General features: G+C 40.1%; 3 protein-coding genes across 3 annotated transcripts; 1 reads left to right on the forward strand and 2 right to left on the reverse strand.

Annotated features, from left to right (window-relative positions):
• Nucleotides 1-121: 121 nt before the first annotated feature.
• On the forward strand, nt 122-4,692 carry f2r (coagulation factor II (thrombin) receptor). The gene is made up of 2 exons (XM_084728992.1): nt 122-321; nt 2,737-4,692. The coding sequence occupies exons 1-2, from the start codon at nt 252-254 to the stop codon at nt 3,957-3,959; spliced, it is 1,293 nt and encodes a 430-aa protein (XP_084585118.1). The 5' UTR covers nt 122-251; the 3' UTR covers nt 3,960-4,692.
• Nucleotides 4,448-8,939, reverse strand: LOC146320664 (saxitoxin and tetrodotoxin-binding protein 2-like). The gene is made up of 6 exons (XM_084728995.1): nt 7,215-8,939; nt 6,937-7,082; nt 5,845-5,906; nt 5,596-5,706; nt 5,402-5,503; nt 4,448-5,119 (listed from the first exon to the last, which is right to left on the reverse strand). Exons 1-6 carry the CDS (start codon nt 7,326-7,328, stop codon nt 5,085-5,087), a joined length of 570 nt encoding a protein of 189 aa, XP_084585121.1. The 5' UTR covers nt 7,329-8,939; the 3' UTR covers nt 4,448-5,084.
• LOC146320665 (saxitoxin and tetrodotoxin-binding protein 2-like) lies at nt 8,937-12,207 on the reverse strand. Its single transcript, XM_084728994.1, has 6 exons — nt 12,043-12,207; nt 10,869-11,011; nt 10,683-10,747; nt 9,621-9,749; nt 9,346-9,441; nt 8,937-9,246 (listed from the first exon to the last, which is right to left on the reverse strand). The coding sequence occupies exons 1-6, from the start codon at nt 12,151-12,153 to the stop codon at nt 9,158-9,160; spliced, it is 633 nt and encodes a 210-aa protein (XP_084585120.1). The 5' UTR covers nt 12,154-12,207; the 3' UTR covers nt 8,937-9,157.
• Between the last annotated feature and the right edge of the window lie 3,159 nt (nt 12,208-15,366).

The raw sequence follows: 15,366 nt of genomic DNA on the forward strand, positions 1-15,366 counted from the left end.
CACTGTTTCTTTATTCACAAAAAACAAACTAATTTGAGGAAAAATATTTTCCTCTGCAGAAAATAGACAGTATTTGTCTGTAATGGGGAGGAGATAATAGTGCAGTGAGGTGGAGGCGGAGTATCCACGCTGGTCACTAATAACATGTTTGATGCTGGAACAAAAACACTTCAGGGACTCTTGTGGCAAACAGATCGCTTCAACTTCTACAGCTGTAGGTGTAAAACATTTGGAGGATCTACAGTAAAGCCATGCTTCACCTGTCAGCAGGGTTGTTGCTGTTGTTTTTCCTCCACAGCTCAGCACTCAACTCCCCAAATGGTAAGCTGCTCCCTTAATGCCTTCATATAATCTCTGTAACAGCTCATAACAGACAGGACTGAACTATGCTGGCTTTTACAAATGCAAAATAGAATAACATTTGGCATATTTTTTTAATCACCTGAGCGACATTGCAGCCCATTTTTCTGTCTTAATTGGATGATTGAAAATGCTTTTTATGCAGCAATGATACTGTGTTCACTTTCTCAACATGTCTGGACAAATTAGTGACTGAACCTGAAGAATTTGTCAGTAATGAGAAACATAAAGTATGATTTGTTTCAGACTATCAGTGAAGTTTGTAATTGTGATGAAAGTCTTGTCGGTGACATGCAGCAGGACTTTGACTGATAGAAGTGGTAGAAAATGTGCAGTGCTGCTTTTTGCACCGAATTCACTTTATTGATTTGCAATTTACAAGTTTTTACTTAACATTCAAAACATGAGTAGCTTGTAATATAAAGTAGGTGTGCGAGTAGTTTTTGAAGAAGTACTCAGATCAATAGTGATGCCACAAATATCCGGTACAAGTAAAAGTACAGCAGTCAAAAGTTTCAGCATCAAAATATACTTAAAGTGCTAAAAGGAAAGATACAAATTATTCAGATTGGCCCAATTCATAATAATGTAGCCTTATATAATTAAAATGGTACAGATGGTAAAAAGAGCATGTGAATCTACCCTCAGGTATCAATAACGTTTTATTTTAATCTATAATAATTTATTTGTTAATTACATTTTTTATTATTAATCTGAATCTGTGAAGTAAGTAGTATGTTAAGTCTATGAAATGTAGAGAAGTTTAAAATAACACAAAATGGAAACTACTCCTGTAGTACAAGTACCTTAAGTTTGTACTTGTAAAGGAATTTAGTTACATTTAAAGGTGTTAAGTATCTGATTATTTTCCACCACTGCCTCTGATGCACTGAGACAATAGACAAAGCTGTTTAATTCAGCTCCTGTCAAACACGTTTAAATACCACATACAATAATCCAATAATGTGATAATCGCTTTGTAAATTTAATCTGTCTACATAAAGACTGATTTTAAAATAAACTTTCCTGATAATGCTTAAGGAATATTTTGAAGGTAGCACTTGTTATGTAGTATCCCTATAATGGAGTATTTTACATTGCATTACATTAGCTCTTACGTATCCAAATACTTTTTCCAATTGACCTTTTTCAGCAGACATTTTTCTTGAAATTGTGAAGCAGACAGGTGTGACCAAAGATATTAATTATGTTTATGTTTCATTCAGGTCAGGCTATTATGCATGGAACAGGACCCATATTAGTATTATCGGTGACACCTGTGTTTATCCTACTATTTCCTACTATTTCATATCAGAACGGCTGCAATGAAAAATATATATATACCACTATTAATGGAAGATTATGAACTGCCTGACAGTCTGTAACTGTATTAACCTCATCATGTTATATGTGTGCAGTGCTGCTGCACATATTTGTAAAAAGTCAAAAGGTATAAAAATATCATTTTAAAGGTCCGGTCTGTAAAATTTATGGGGCTTTGTTGTCAGAATATGGCAGAAATGGAAGATAATATTCATTGCTGCAGGCTGATAGTGATATTGTGCATCCATGCAACACGACTCACTCAGGTTTGGCTGTAGCTGTAGTTTGGCTGTACTTGTGTTTCTAAAGAGTGCGAGGGTCCTTTCCCACAGAGGCCTCCATGTTGCGACGCCATGTTTCTACAACAGCCCAGAACCGACAAACCAACTGGCTCTAGTTACGGCTTTTGCACAAGGTTTGCAGCCACCGTAGCTTTTCTACACAATTGGCAGGAGAGAGTGAGATGGGGGGTTTGCAGTCTGCAAGCTCACTGCTAGATGCCTCTAAATCCTACACACCGGTCCTTTAAACAGGCAGGGATGTTGCCCAAATTCTACAAACAAAAGCAACAACACAGTTTCTTACGTATTTTTTGACTTATATAGAAATGAAAAGAAAGAAATGGCTACTATAACACTGTCCACAGTGGTGTCTGTCCATCCATCCATCCATTGTCCGTAACCCCTTATCCTGATGGGTTATGGGGGGGTGGAGTCTATCCCAGCTGACGTTGGGCAAGAGGTGAGGTACACAAGTCGCCAGTTCATCACAGGGCTGACACATAGAGACAGACAACCACTCATGCTCACATTCACGACTATGGACAATTTTGAGTTCTCAATTAATCTGCTATGCTGCATGTCTTTGGGCTGTGGGAGGAAGCCAGAGAACCTGGAGACTACTCAAGCAGACACAAGGAAAACATGCACACTCCACACAGAAAGGCCCTAAAATAATTTGACAGTCAGAATGGAGCATTTATAAAGAATTACATGAAAAAACAGTTTGAAACCACTGATGTGTTCAGCTCTGTTTCTCTTTGTCTCTTTAAAGGCTCAGCGGTCCTCCCACGGACGTTCTCTGGTCACTATGTGGTTGTCACTGATGAGCCTTTTGACTACATTGGCCTGTCTGTGTTGGACAGGGACGATGCAGGGTCTGGCTCAGGGTCAGAGCAGGAGCCAGTGAAGAGACACGGCGTCCACGGCCCTCACCGCCATTCCAAGAAGCTCTTCCTTATCCCAGAGGAAACTAAAGGTTTCCTCCAGGGTCACTTGGCAACACGCTTCGTTCCAACCATTTACACCCTTGTCTTCATAATCAGTGTGCCCCTCAACCTCGTTGCCGTGGTGATGTTTGTGCATCAAATCCGTCCCAGGAAACCAGCGGTGATCTACATGCTGAACCTGGCCTGCGCCGACCTGCTGTTCGGCCTGTTCCTTCCTTTCAAGATCGCCTACCATTACCATGGCAACGACTGGATCTATGGCTCCTTCATGTGCAGAGTCGTCACAGCAGCGTTCTACTGCAACATGTACTGCTCAGTCCTGCTCATTGCGTGTATCAGTATTGACCGTTTCCTGGCCGTAGTTTACCCCATGAACTCGCTGACGTGGCGCAGCCCTCAGACCGCCTCAGCTGTGTGTGCTGCCATGTGGCTGTTAGCTCTTGGAGGGGTCACTCCTCTCCTGATCTCTGGACAAACCATGTATCTGTCTGACCTGGGCATCACCACCTGCCATGATGTGCAGGATGTGGAAAACCTACAAACATACTATCTTTACTTCTTCCCCATCTACTCCTCTGTCTTCTTCTTCATCCCTCTCGTCTTCACGGTTGTCTGTTACGTACGCATCATCCAGGCTCTGGCTGCAGCCAACGTGGAGAACCGCTCCAGGAAGACTCGAGCTGTGGTGATGGCTGTGGTGGTCCTGGTGGTGTTTGTGGTCTGCTTCACCCCCACCAACATCATCCTCATGGTTCACTACGTCCAGGTGTCCCACAGGTCTGGGGACAATTCATACCAGGCGTACCTGCTCTCCATGTGTGTGGGCAGCCTAAGCTGCTGTCTGGATCCAGTACTCTATTACTTTGGCTCCTCTCAGTGCCAGAAGCAGGTGGCGGTGCTGCTCAGATGTAAGCGACTGGCACCAGCAGAGAGCAGCTCAGCAACGCAAAGTACAAGAACCAGTGGGCGGACAGACAGCACCAGGTCAGGCAAGATGGAGAGCGTTCAGACCAGCCTGGGGAGTCAGTACAGCAGACTGGTGGTTTAAACGCATGGACACGAGGAGCCTGAGACTTTATGCACACACACACAGTTTGATCAGAGTGGGCCTCATGCAGCAACATTCTCTTGGAGGAGAAATCTGTAATATGACCATGAAGTCAACACCAGACACACCAGTCAGTCTTAACCTTAACCATCCAAATGTGCTCTTAGGTGTGCTGAGTGATGAATCCCCATTGATCATGAATTGCACATGTGAAATTCTTCATTAGCATAGGTAACGTCCCCTCAACAGTATATAAGGGCGTGTTGTGCTGTGCACAAATAGTTTGGCATTTGCCCAAGAATTGGAAAGATGTCCCTCAAAAAAAAGCTGTAAGAAGAACTAAACTTAAACGTAAAGTAAACATGAGCTGTAAATACTGTGCCAGAAAGGAGATGCCCACTAATCACAAAATCACAACAATTCAAACATGTTTCCTTGCGTTGAACAAGCAATTTGTGGACTGTGACAACATGTTTTTTTTTTTTAAATCTTGGTAAGAGTGCTCATGATCACTTGTAAAATTACCTAAATTAACTAAGAGAAAAGCAAAAACAAAAACAAACAAACAAAAGAAAAAAAAAAGAAAACGTTGCTGAATTCTAGAGGCCCATACTTGCTAAGGAAATATTTGGGTTGGAGGAAAAGAGTGTGTCCAGTGCCTGGTAGTGCTGGATTTATTTGCACTTAAATGACCTTATTGAATATATCATAGTTTACATTAAAACAAAAACAATAAACCTTTTTTGATATTTTGTAATCATGAAATATCTACCAGTGTGTGATATCTTTATAGTTCATTTCACATCCAGCATTATTGTGAAGAAAATGTTCTGATCTGTTTCATGCTTTTGTTCATAAGAATTCAACACTTAGTGTTTAATAATAATAATAAAGTTTTAATTTGAAAAACATTACATGTGATGTAGTAACTGCATTATTGTAAGACAAAAACAGGGTGTCTGACAGGATTTTATAAGTAAATATGTAAAATCATTAATTGCTTTATGCACTGGCACTCATGAAGCCAAAAAGGTGTGTGTCAATCGCAAAAACAAAACTACATTATACATATTTTTGCTTAATACAAATGTAGCAGTATCTCTTCATCTTTTTTTTTACTGCTGCTCACTCTGTACTCTCTTTGTCGTCGGGGCACAGCTCTGAAACACAGGAAAGCATAAAAAAGACCAACTGTGAGAGACGAGCAGAAGACAACAAATATTCCCTGATCATCAGAGAGAAAATTGGCTCCATTTCCATTTCCTGGCCATGTGCATCGTTCTCCACGGAATTACTCCAGAAATAATGAAGACAAAGTAATGTGGAGTCGTATATAAATGTTGCATTCAACAACACAACGTCTCCACCTTGTGGCAAACCTGTGTCCATGTCAAGCTTTGTTTTCAGCCACAGTTTTTACAGGTTACTTAAGAGTTACTGACCTGTTTTACCGTCGTAGCTGTGGAAGTTCTCTGGGAAGCTCAGACACCCGACTTGTTTCTTGAAAATTTCAGCATCTTTGGGATCTATTTTTCCTGTCCTCGCTAAAAGAGAATTGAGAATTTTAAAAGGAGTTTTGAAAGTCTGACTCAGCCAGGTTGATAAAACTGAGGAGGACACACATCACGGAACTTACTGAACTGCAGGATGTATCTGCCAGTGATGTCCCCATTTCTAAAGGTGTCTGTCCACAGCAGGCAGTCAGAGCAGGTCTCTAGAATATGTCCTTTGTGGTCTGACAGGTTTTCTTTAAAAGCACACAGATTATTATACAGTATTATTTAAATGGAAATCTGTTGTTGTGGATATACCACACCAAAGATGTAAGGTGCTTCATCTCTGCTCATGTGTCAATCAATACATCACTTCTCTGATGTTCACTTACTGCGAAACGTGGTGGCGAGTCCTGAGACTGTTGCATTTACTTCCCCCAAGATACACCGATCACTGAGAAACAAGAAAGTGTTGTGTTTTCATAAGCAAAGGATTTAATATGATATAAAATTTTAAATTTAACAGACAAACTGCTCTACATATAAGTTAAATCATTGGTTCCCAAACTGAGTGTCCTGATTCCCACTGGGGGTCACCACAGCCTCACAGGGGGTTGTGAAGCCTTCTAGATTTTAAGGGATATAAGAACTAGAAGAAATAGTGGGACTATATCTTAGCATTTCATTCATTTATGTGAAAAATAAAATTTAGATGAGAAGTTTTCAAAACGTGTGAAGGCCGTCCGAACAGTTTCAGGGGAGGTTCAGTGACTGGAAATATTACATTAGTTATTACCTTGGTTGTCAGAAGGAGATCACACACAACAACCTTTTTTTTTCCCACTTTCCCAGAGTGAAGTCTGGGAAAGTGGGGACTGAAGTCCTGCTAAAAAATATTAGGCTATCTTGGCTGTCTATGGGATCAAATAACGTAATCATGATGCCACAAACGTTTTTCAAGATTTGCCTGAGGGGAGGCCCATGGTATCTGTCTTAAAAAAAAAAAAAAAACTTATTTAAAATATGAAAAAAAATCACAAAATGTGATGACCTGAACACAAGCTATATTAACAGAGCTGTCACCCTGTGTTTAACAATTCAAATAACCAAATAGCTAATAGAATAATGGCTAAGTGTCAGGGAGAAGAAAAGACTGAATTTGGTGAAAAAAGAAGTCTATTAAATATGTATGATTGTCAAAATAAAATAGATAAAAAGTTCCTAAAATATCAGGAAAATTTCTAACCTGCTCAAAATTTATCCAAATCTCTCATTTTTCACAAACTTCCGTCAGTTATTGCATTCACTGTTTGGGTTAATCGAACAGTTTATCATTTGCTCTGTAGTGTAATTGTTATGCATTATCAAATATCTATAAAATACATCAATTAGTCCAGGGTTGTCAGTTAACTTAGTGATAGAAAAAGGGGTCCCTTAAGGAAAGAGATTGGGAACCACTGAATCAAGTAAATCATCAAACTTACAAGCAGTAATCTCCCCAACGTAATGTCACAATTTGACTGTCAGAAGTGGGAGACAAGTCTATCCAGGAGCTTTTCAGTGACTCCAGTGCCTTGTGGTACGGCTTGGGGTCACCAGCTCCCATCACATACACCCACTTTCCAAAAACCTTCACATAAAAAGGCAAAAAATACAAGTTTTCTTATTAATAATTAGTGTGTGCATGTGTGTGTGTGTGTGTTTTTTTTTTTTTTTAAATAAAATCAACAATCATCTGGATAAATAAGACAGAAAAACTTACCAGTTTGGGGTCCTCTGGCATGACAGGTTTGACAAGGTCCTTACAGTCAGGTGCAGTCGCAGCACTGAGGGAAGCGAGAGCCAATAGAAACACAACAACAGGTAGAGGAGCCATGGTTCAGACAGAGATGGAGAGGGACAGACAGCAGCACTGCAGAGGATGTCTCTGAAGCTGCAACAGAAAAACGCCTAACACTGATTCATTTTCCCTCGGGGGGTTTCCAAACTGAAAAAAAAGGTGTTGTGTAAGTACTAATATGGGGGGAGAAGGAGGGGGGTTTCTGCATGCCCAGATGCACCAGCGAAGGTTTTTAATGACCATGCAGAACCATGCAGATTTCTTTAGTTCAGCACTGAAAGGCCAGATCAACAGTGCTCTGTTGCCAATTCCGCTGCCCCTAAATGAACTCAGGCAAAGTGCCACAACTCGTCTGGGACTGTTGAGACATTTCACAAAGATCCTGGAGCAGCTTTTCTCCAGCAGAACGAAGGTTGTCTCGCTGCGGGTCTGTGTGGACTCCTTGTGGCGACAGTTTAAAAGTCTGATGTCTTCTTTCTCCCCCTGACAGTGTCGTTACCCAGCAACAGCCTTTATTGAAGTTTGTGGGAACAGCGGTGCACTAGAGGAGAGCTGTACTGTAGTAGTTTGGATGAGGTTTCATTTTGACATACAGGTCAGCAGAGTGTCTGACATTGTTTTTGAAAAAGGACAAAGAAATGTTGGAGCTCCAGAGAAATAAATGATTAGATCACAGCACACAGGGGGACTGAAAGCTGTTTTATTTACCTCAAACAACCAGTTGAAAACAGTTCACACACTCAACTATTTACAGGTTGTTAAACTGATTTAAAGGAATAGTTCAGATGATTTGATGTGGGGTTGTATGATTGTACTTATTGATCTTTAGTATAATACCTACAATAGATTCTGGTCAGCACACCTGAGGCAGTGAGGGGCACTGAAGCTGAACAGTATGCTGCTGTGAACAGGGTTAGCAACAGTTTGCGTGTACACTATATTTAATATATATAATATTATAATATAATATGATATAATTATAATGTAATATTTTCACTGCTTTATTTTGCTGTCAGATAGCCTAAGCTAAATATTTGTCTCTCTAAACCAACCAAACTCTATAAGTGAAATCAGCAGTTTTACCCCACAGAACACAGAACTTTCTGGTCTACCACTGCCTCAATCCGCTGGTGTGTTTGTTATTGTGTGACTTTGGTAAATCTGAAATATCCTTTTAAAACACAGAAGTCACACAATAACATAAACAAACCGACAGATTGAGGCAGCAGTAGCCCAGCAACTATGCTGAAGAAAAATATAAGCAATATTTTGCTTATATAATGGTGGTTTCCCATTGGAAACGGTTCTATGAAGGCAGTGAAGCTGTGAAAATATTCCAGATGAAGTGTAGACTTACACTTCTATTGATTTTTTTAGGTGGACCTTTTTTAAGTGGCTAAAATATGTTTTGTTGTTAACCCTGTCCACAACAGTTCATTGATTAGCTTCCATGCTGGTACTCCTCTCTGCTTCTTCAAACTGGGGACTTGCCAAATGCCATCTACTATCGATAAGTACCTTGTACGACCCTACATCAAATAATGTGAACTATCCCTTTAAGTGGATTTTTTAGCCTTTACTGTACCTGCCAGAATATGCCAAGTGCTATTCAGATTTCATATTTCCTAAACTAAATCATGAAAAGTCAAAGACACAGAAATAAGACTACACATGCTCTAACATGACACCAGCAGGCCTTGAACCTGACGCAGCTGGACAAACGACAAGTGAAAAGTTATTTCAAAACACAATATTATATCGGTGCACATGCAGATCACATTATAACACTATTTAGTACGTGTTAATTGGATATGTTTGGGCGTGTGCAGGCTGTTCGCGGGGCTATGACGCCTTCATGCTTTGTTTTACTTTGCAGCAGGCTGAGCATCAGTTTGTTCGTTCTCTGTGTTCTCTGCAGCAGGTGAAGGAGTTACCCTGTCATCTGGACACAGATCTGAAATAAGAGAAAGTAATTTGTGAAGAAAGTGGCATGAAAACAATGTGCTTTGATGATTTAATTTGCCGAAGATACAGAACTGAAATGACAGCTGACCTGTGCCTCCATAGTGATACTCTGGGAGGAATTTAAGGCACTCGGCCTGCTTCTTGAAGGTCTCTAACTCAGTTGGCTCCAGAGCGCCAGTCCGTGCTTTAAAAGAACAGCCAGAGAAATAAAAGGTGACTCAGAGGTGAGATGGGGACAAAGGACAGAAAGGCAGAGAGGACAGAATACAGAGACAAATGGCAAAGAAATAACTCCACCTACTGACCAAAAAAAATGTGTATTTTTGACTAAATCAATGATTAATGAAAGAAAAAAAGCCTTACTAAAGAGGAACAGGTATCGTCCCTTTGACTTGCCGTCAGGGAGGAGGGTGGTGTCTTCAGACAGGAGGCAGTCGGAGCAGGTTTCATAGTATTTCCCATCATGGTATGAAGTGTGACCGTTGATATTAACTGTCAAACATCAGGAAAACACGGCATCCACATGAATGTTAAGCCATAATGCAAGACATTAAATTAAACAATGTGACTATTTACACCCAGGTGCATATAACCTAGCATGCCAGAGACGATGCGCTGAGGTGTCAGTGAGCAACAATGCTATTTGCACCCAAGGTGTAAATAGTCAGGTATATATAGCCTAGCATGGAAGAAACAAGTTTGCAGCCATTGATGCTATTCACATCCAGGGAGTCAAAAGCTATTTGCACCCAGGGTGTAAATAGCTTTACTATTACATCTATATTTAATAGGGATGTAATGATACCAAAAACTCAAGGTCCGACAATACCCCAACAGAAAGTTCATGATACAATATTAATCACAATATTTCACACCTAAGGAAAATAACAACTTGAAAAAACGTCATGTCATAGTCTGGTACACCAAGTGGCTATTTACATCTGCGTGTATATAGCCTAAGCCCAGGTGTCTGTAGCCAACAATGCCATTTGCATCTTAAATAGTCACATTGTCACATAAATTGGCAGACACAAACCACGATCTCATTCTAAACCCAACCAAGTAGGTCTGTTTCCTAAACCTAACCACACTGTGAGTGAAAACTCAAACAACAACAACAAAAAGTGTCTGCTTGCACCCAAAACAAACTTGGTTAGTTTTCAGAAAACAAAACTACTTGGTTAGGTTTAGGGAAAGATCATGGTTGTCTCTGCCATTCAAGTCATCTACCTGTACTTAGTACATAGAAAGTATTGAGATACTGCATTTGGAGCCTGGTGTGACTGTTTTCTTATGAAATCCTCCTACACTTACACCTTGACAGCATGCATCACCCACGTAACATTACACAGCATAGAGAGAGAGAGAGAGATGGTGAGTCAGTGTGAAATCAGAAAAATACTGTGAATATCACAAAATACTTACAAGTAGTGTGACTGGTCATTCCTGAGACGGTCGCATTGGCTAAACCCTGAAGGCATTTATCTCCACTTAAGTAATGAGACAAGAAAAGAGTATCAGCCTTTCAACATACATTCCTGACTGTAAGCACAAAATGAAATATAACAATAAAAAAATAATATGATGATTTGCAGTCAGCAGTGTCCTTACAGGCGGTCGGCCCAGTAGATGGTCATGGTTCCGCTGTCCGAGGAAGCCGACAGTTCCACCCAGGAGCTGTTCACCGCCACCAGGTCGTCCTTCAGACCAGGCTGGTCGTATGAACCCACGTGGAGCACCCACTTCCCATAGATCTGCCACAAACACAGAGGCAAAACAGATCACTCACATGACTGGGCAGCTCATCTGTGTGAGAGTGTGACCATCCTAGAACAGTCCGTGATGGAGTCAAAAAATGTTTTTTTAAAAGACAGAGATGTCCGTCCTTTATCTTCCCACCATTGGAATACTATTCAAAAAGGGTGACAGTGTTGTTTCAAGTTTGCAACTTTGGAAACAGCATTTGACACCCCCAAAAAATAAAAACAAAAATGATTTTAAACCAGCCTAAAGGGCTCCAAAAAAAAAAAGACGAAGAAAATTTTTGCATCAACACTCTTGTGACATTTGGGCAGCTTCATCTGCTGAAGAAGTTTAGGTTACACTTAATTTTACAGCACACAAACAAGATGTAACAAGCCATGCTTTGTATCAAACCAAAACTAGAAATATTATGTTCTTTATTAGACAGTATTAGACCCTTAGTATTTTTTACTAGAGGGTAATTAAGGACACATTACAACAACTTCTCTAATTACCTTCTAATAAAGTCTAATAAGGGTGTAATAGTTGTAATGTGTCATTATCAGACTGCAAAATATAACTCAAGTTTGTTTGCAATATGATTAAAAGCTCTAGAACAACTGAATGGACCTTATGGGGAGATTGTTTTATTAATGACCTAATATTGTTTTATTTCCTATTGAAAGAAAAATAACTAACTAATTAGAACATGAAAATATCTTAAATTCTTTACTAAAAACCCATAATATCATAACTGTTTTTCTGTTAAAACAGAGCTGTGTAATAGCTACAGAGATGCATTTATACTGCAATTCATTCTAAAGAGTGATATAATTAATGTCACCATAAACAACTCGTCACACACATGTTTCATTTTGTGACAGCCTTAGTTATTAGGTATCACACTGTAGCACATTTTAATGTAAGAAAAAGTAAATGAAAAAACAAAACTCGGCTATTCAAGTGATACTGACACACCTCATTGTGCCTCGGAGACTCCTCACATACAACCAGCACATAACAAACGATGACTGATACTCACAGGGCTGTGGCTGTCCAGTATCAGGGGCTTAACCAGCTCTTTACAGTCCGGTTCAGACGCAGCACCCAGGGAGGCGAGAGCCAGCAGAGCGACGACCAGCTGTGCAGCCATGGCTCGAGACAGCAGGCAGCCAGAGAGCAGCACTAATGTCAGGGATCCTGCCAGCTACAGCCTCCTCAGAGAAACCAGGGGAGGCGTTGTGTAACAGTGGGCTGGGCCACACACACACACACACACACACACACACACACACACACACACACACACACACACACACACACACACACACACACACACACACACACCAAGTTGAGTTTCCATCACTTCAGAGGACATTGCAATGACTTACATTAATTTTGTGGGGAAATTTCCTCACCCCAACTCAACACATAACCACAAACCACAAACCTAAACTCAACCTAAATTTATGATTTACGCTGTCCCCATAAGCAAGGCAAGTCCCTGCAAATGTGAGTGTGTCTCTACAACATGATTAATGCACTTACACAAACACACACACACACATGCACACACACATACATACACACTTTCCTCCTCTCATGGTGGGAAGGAGCCGTTCACTTTTCACATCCAGTCAGGCAGGGCTTGAGGCCCATTTATCCCGTTACATAACAGCCAGCTGGCAGAGCTTGAATAGACCCCTGCATCTCTCAATATGTGAACAGCCCCCTGCACAGAGTCACACACACACACACACACACACACACACACACACACACACAGAAATGTCTCCTCTCCTGTCCTCATCTCTTATATCAACAATGGCTGTCCATCAACTACTTTCATTTGTTAATTTATAAAACACACACTGAAGTACATTTTCTTTGTCATCAAGTAATTTTTTGTTTCCTTGGGGACGGTGCAAGCATACACAGCATTTACTGCAGGATTACTCAACTTGTTTCTCAAGGTTTTGTCTTACAATTTGGCAAGAAATAATCTAAAGCACATTTTGTGGTGGAAATAGTTTCATGTTTTGTCACTTTGTGATTTTGCTCAGCTTTTGGCTGATTCTGTACAGCAGGATGAAGATCTGCATTCGGTTTTAATAGATATGGTTAAGGGAAGGTTTTGTAATTCACATGAAAATGCTGTACAGCGTATCCCATCATGCAAATGGTGAAAACTGTTACATAAAGACCCCTGTACAAAAAACCCTCCTAACACCCCACAACATCTGGGTTTTGTTTGCAAAGGGAAAGGGCACAATTGGCATTCACTCCCAGGTCAAATGTCTCTGCAGTAGTCACAAGTATTTATTGACTCCAGTGATATAAACACAACACCCAGATAGCCACATTTTGCCCCTTCTCCAGCACAGGTCATGAGGGGTTGTCACCTCTTTTGATCCTTTATCACACACATGTTCTGCTCAGCTTGACTCGGTTTGACTTTTCACTTTGCAGTAAATGTTTTGGCCACATGATAGTTCACCCCAAAATCAAGATAATCCACAAACCTTACATAAAACTGCTCACAACAAGGTCTGGGGATTATGTTGAATTACCAGGTCATGGTCATTTCTGGATACATTGCTGTGGACATTTTTAGTGCTTTGAGCACCAGAGTGGCATCTAGTACCATTATATTCAAAAGAAGGCAGACATGTCTATGGCTAATATCTCCAAAACTCAGCTACTCACAATAAAACTATTCAGATGGATAAATAGTCCCACATGTGAGAGACAGAACATGTGCTTTTTCCTTTGGGATGAACTGTCTCTTTAAAAGTGAGCCTGGTGACATTAAAGCAAGAGGAATTTGCAAAAAGATAAAAAGCAGCCATCTTTGTCAGGGTGTTTCAGGGAAATGACCACACAGTGCAAGAGAACTTCTGAAAGAGCTACAGAAGTTTCTCACAGCCATGTAAAACTGTTGCTGTCCATCCTTCAAGGGGCCCTCTGACAAGCAGACAACATGAAAAGACTAGTGTCGAGGCACAACAAATAGTCCAAAGCCCTGCTTAGTATTTCCATCACTGACGCCACGCTTTAGGCACCTACATGACAATTGTTTGGATCATGGAAATATCACTTTGTCGGAGAATGTGTTGGACAACGTTTTGCAGAAATCACTGGGGTCTCATTGGAAGTCGCTCTGTAGTGTCAGGAATTCACCAGATTCTCACAGTGGCCATTTTCCCCTGATGTTACAGTCAGGGTGGGAAGCTCAAATGCTGTGCTCCGGGCTACAGCTTGTATAAATGTAGAGAATCTGACAAATTGTAATAATTTCAACTGCAACTAAAAAGACAATGGATAGTGAAAATCTGAGGGGACATTGCACCATATTTTAAGATAAAAACAACATATTTTAATCACCCACTTGTTACCATTATAAAGCAGCTAATGTTAGCATTCAACCACTTGCTAGTTAACAATATCACACCATCGTATCATGTTACACAATATGATAGGAAATTAATTCAATTAATCTTGTGCACATCTTGGACACATTTATTAAAAAAAAAAACATATCATATCATCAAAGTTGTGCTGAGCGACTGAATGCGTTCGCATAACTATGATATTTATTTGTAATCTACAGTTATTTTTAATATATTAAATTAAACAGTCCAGTTCATGATAAACCAGCCCAAATTCTGTCCACCTGCCCAGGCCCATTTTAATGTGTACAATGCAACCAAAAGCACAACAGTCTGGCTAAACTGGTTGACCTAACTCTCTCGAAGCACATGAGGCAACATGCAAGAATTTGAATTGTGGTCAAAGCGAATGTGTATGTGCTGTATAAAAGATCTTTAAGGGCCAGTGTGTGAGCTCTTGAAACTGTGATGAAAAGAAACAACTGAGTACAAAACTAAAAATGTTGTTTGTGTTCATTTTAACATGATGGACAATGAAACAGGAAAAAACAACACAAAAAACAATATGATAACTTTTCTGCATAGCAGTTTGTTTGTTTGTTTGTTTGGTGTTATTTTTGTTTTTGAGGGAGGATTTGACATATGGGCCTGGTCTGTCTGCTGCCTGGACCATGTGGATGTTGTGCTGTTTCAAAGTGTGGTAAGAACCAAACCAGAGGAAGAACAATAATCATAAAGGATTCAGTTTTATTTATTTACACTTTTTTTGCTGATATCTATTTTGATGTGTCCAGAAGTGAATAAACTTTTCAAAGAAGCTCATGGTTGACCGGTAACCATAAAGGAAATAAACAAAGACTTACTGAAACTAATAACTAAAGAACTAAAAAAAATAAGGAATGCTCAAAACCAAAGAAACAAAGTCTAGTAAGAACTAATAACTGAGCCAGTTTGGGTTAAGAAAGCATATTTAGTTT

This window comes from Lutjanus erythropterus, chromosome 10 (assembly GCF_056507025.1).
Source record: "Lutjanus erythropterus isolate fLutEry1 chromosome 10, fLutEry1.hap2, whole genome shotgun sequence".
Taxonomy (NCBI): domain Eukaryota; kingdom Metazoa; phylum Chordata; class Actinopteri; order Lutjaniformes; family Lutjanidae; genus Lutjanus; species Lutjanus erythropterus.

Excerpts from the sequence above, each read along its gene's own strand:
- f2r (XM_084728992.1), top strand. The coding sequence starts at position 252 with ATGCTTCACCTGTCAGCAGGGTTGTTGCTGTTGTTTTTCCTCCACAGC. Across the intron at positions 322-2,736 it reads AGCACTCAACTCCCCAAATG|GCTCAGCGGTCCTCCCACGG; the intron begins GTAAGCTGCTCC and ends GTCTCTTTAAAG.
- LOC146320664 (XM_084728995.1), bottom strand. The coding sequence starts at position 7,328 with ATGGCTCCTCTACCTGTTGTTGTGTTTCTATTGGCTCTCGCTTCCCTC. Across the intron at positions 5,907-6,936 it reads CGTTGGGGAGATTACTGCTT|TGATCGGTGTATCTTGGGGG; the intron begins GTAAGTTTGATG and ends CTTGTTTCTCAG. Across the intron at positions 5,707-5,844 it reads ACTCGCCACCACGTTTCGCA|AAAACCTGTCAGACCACAAA; the intron begins GTAAGTGAACAT and ends GTGCTTTTAAAG.
- LOC146320665 (XM_084728994.1), bottom strand. The coding sequence starts at position 12,153 with ATGGCTGCACAGCTGGTCGTCGCTCTGCTGGCTCTCGCCTCCCTGGGT. Across the intron at positions 9,750-10,682 it reads AATGACCAGTCACACTACTT|TTAATATCAACGGTCACACT; the intron begins GTAAGTATTTTG and ends GATGTTTGACAG. Across the intron at positions 9,442-9,620 it reads ACGATACCTGTTCCTCTTTA|CACGGACTGGCGCTCTGGAG; the intron begins GTAAGGCTTTTT and ends GTTCTTTTAAAG.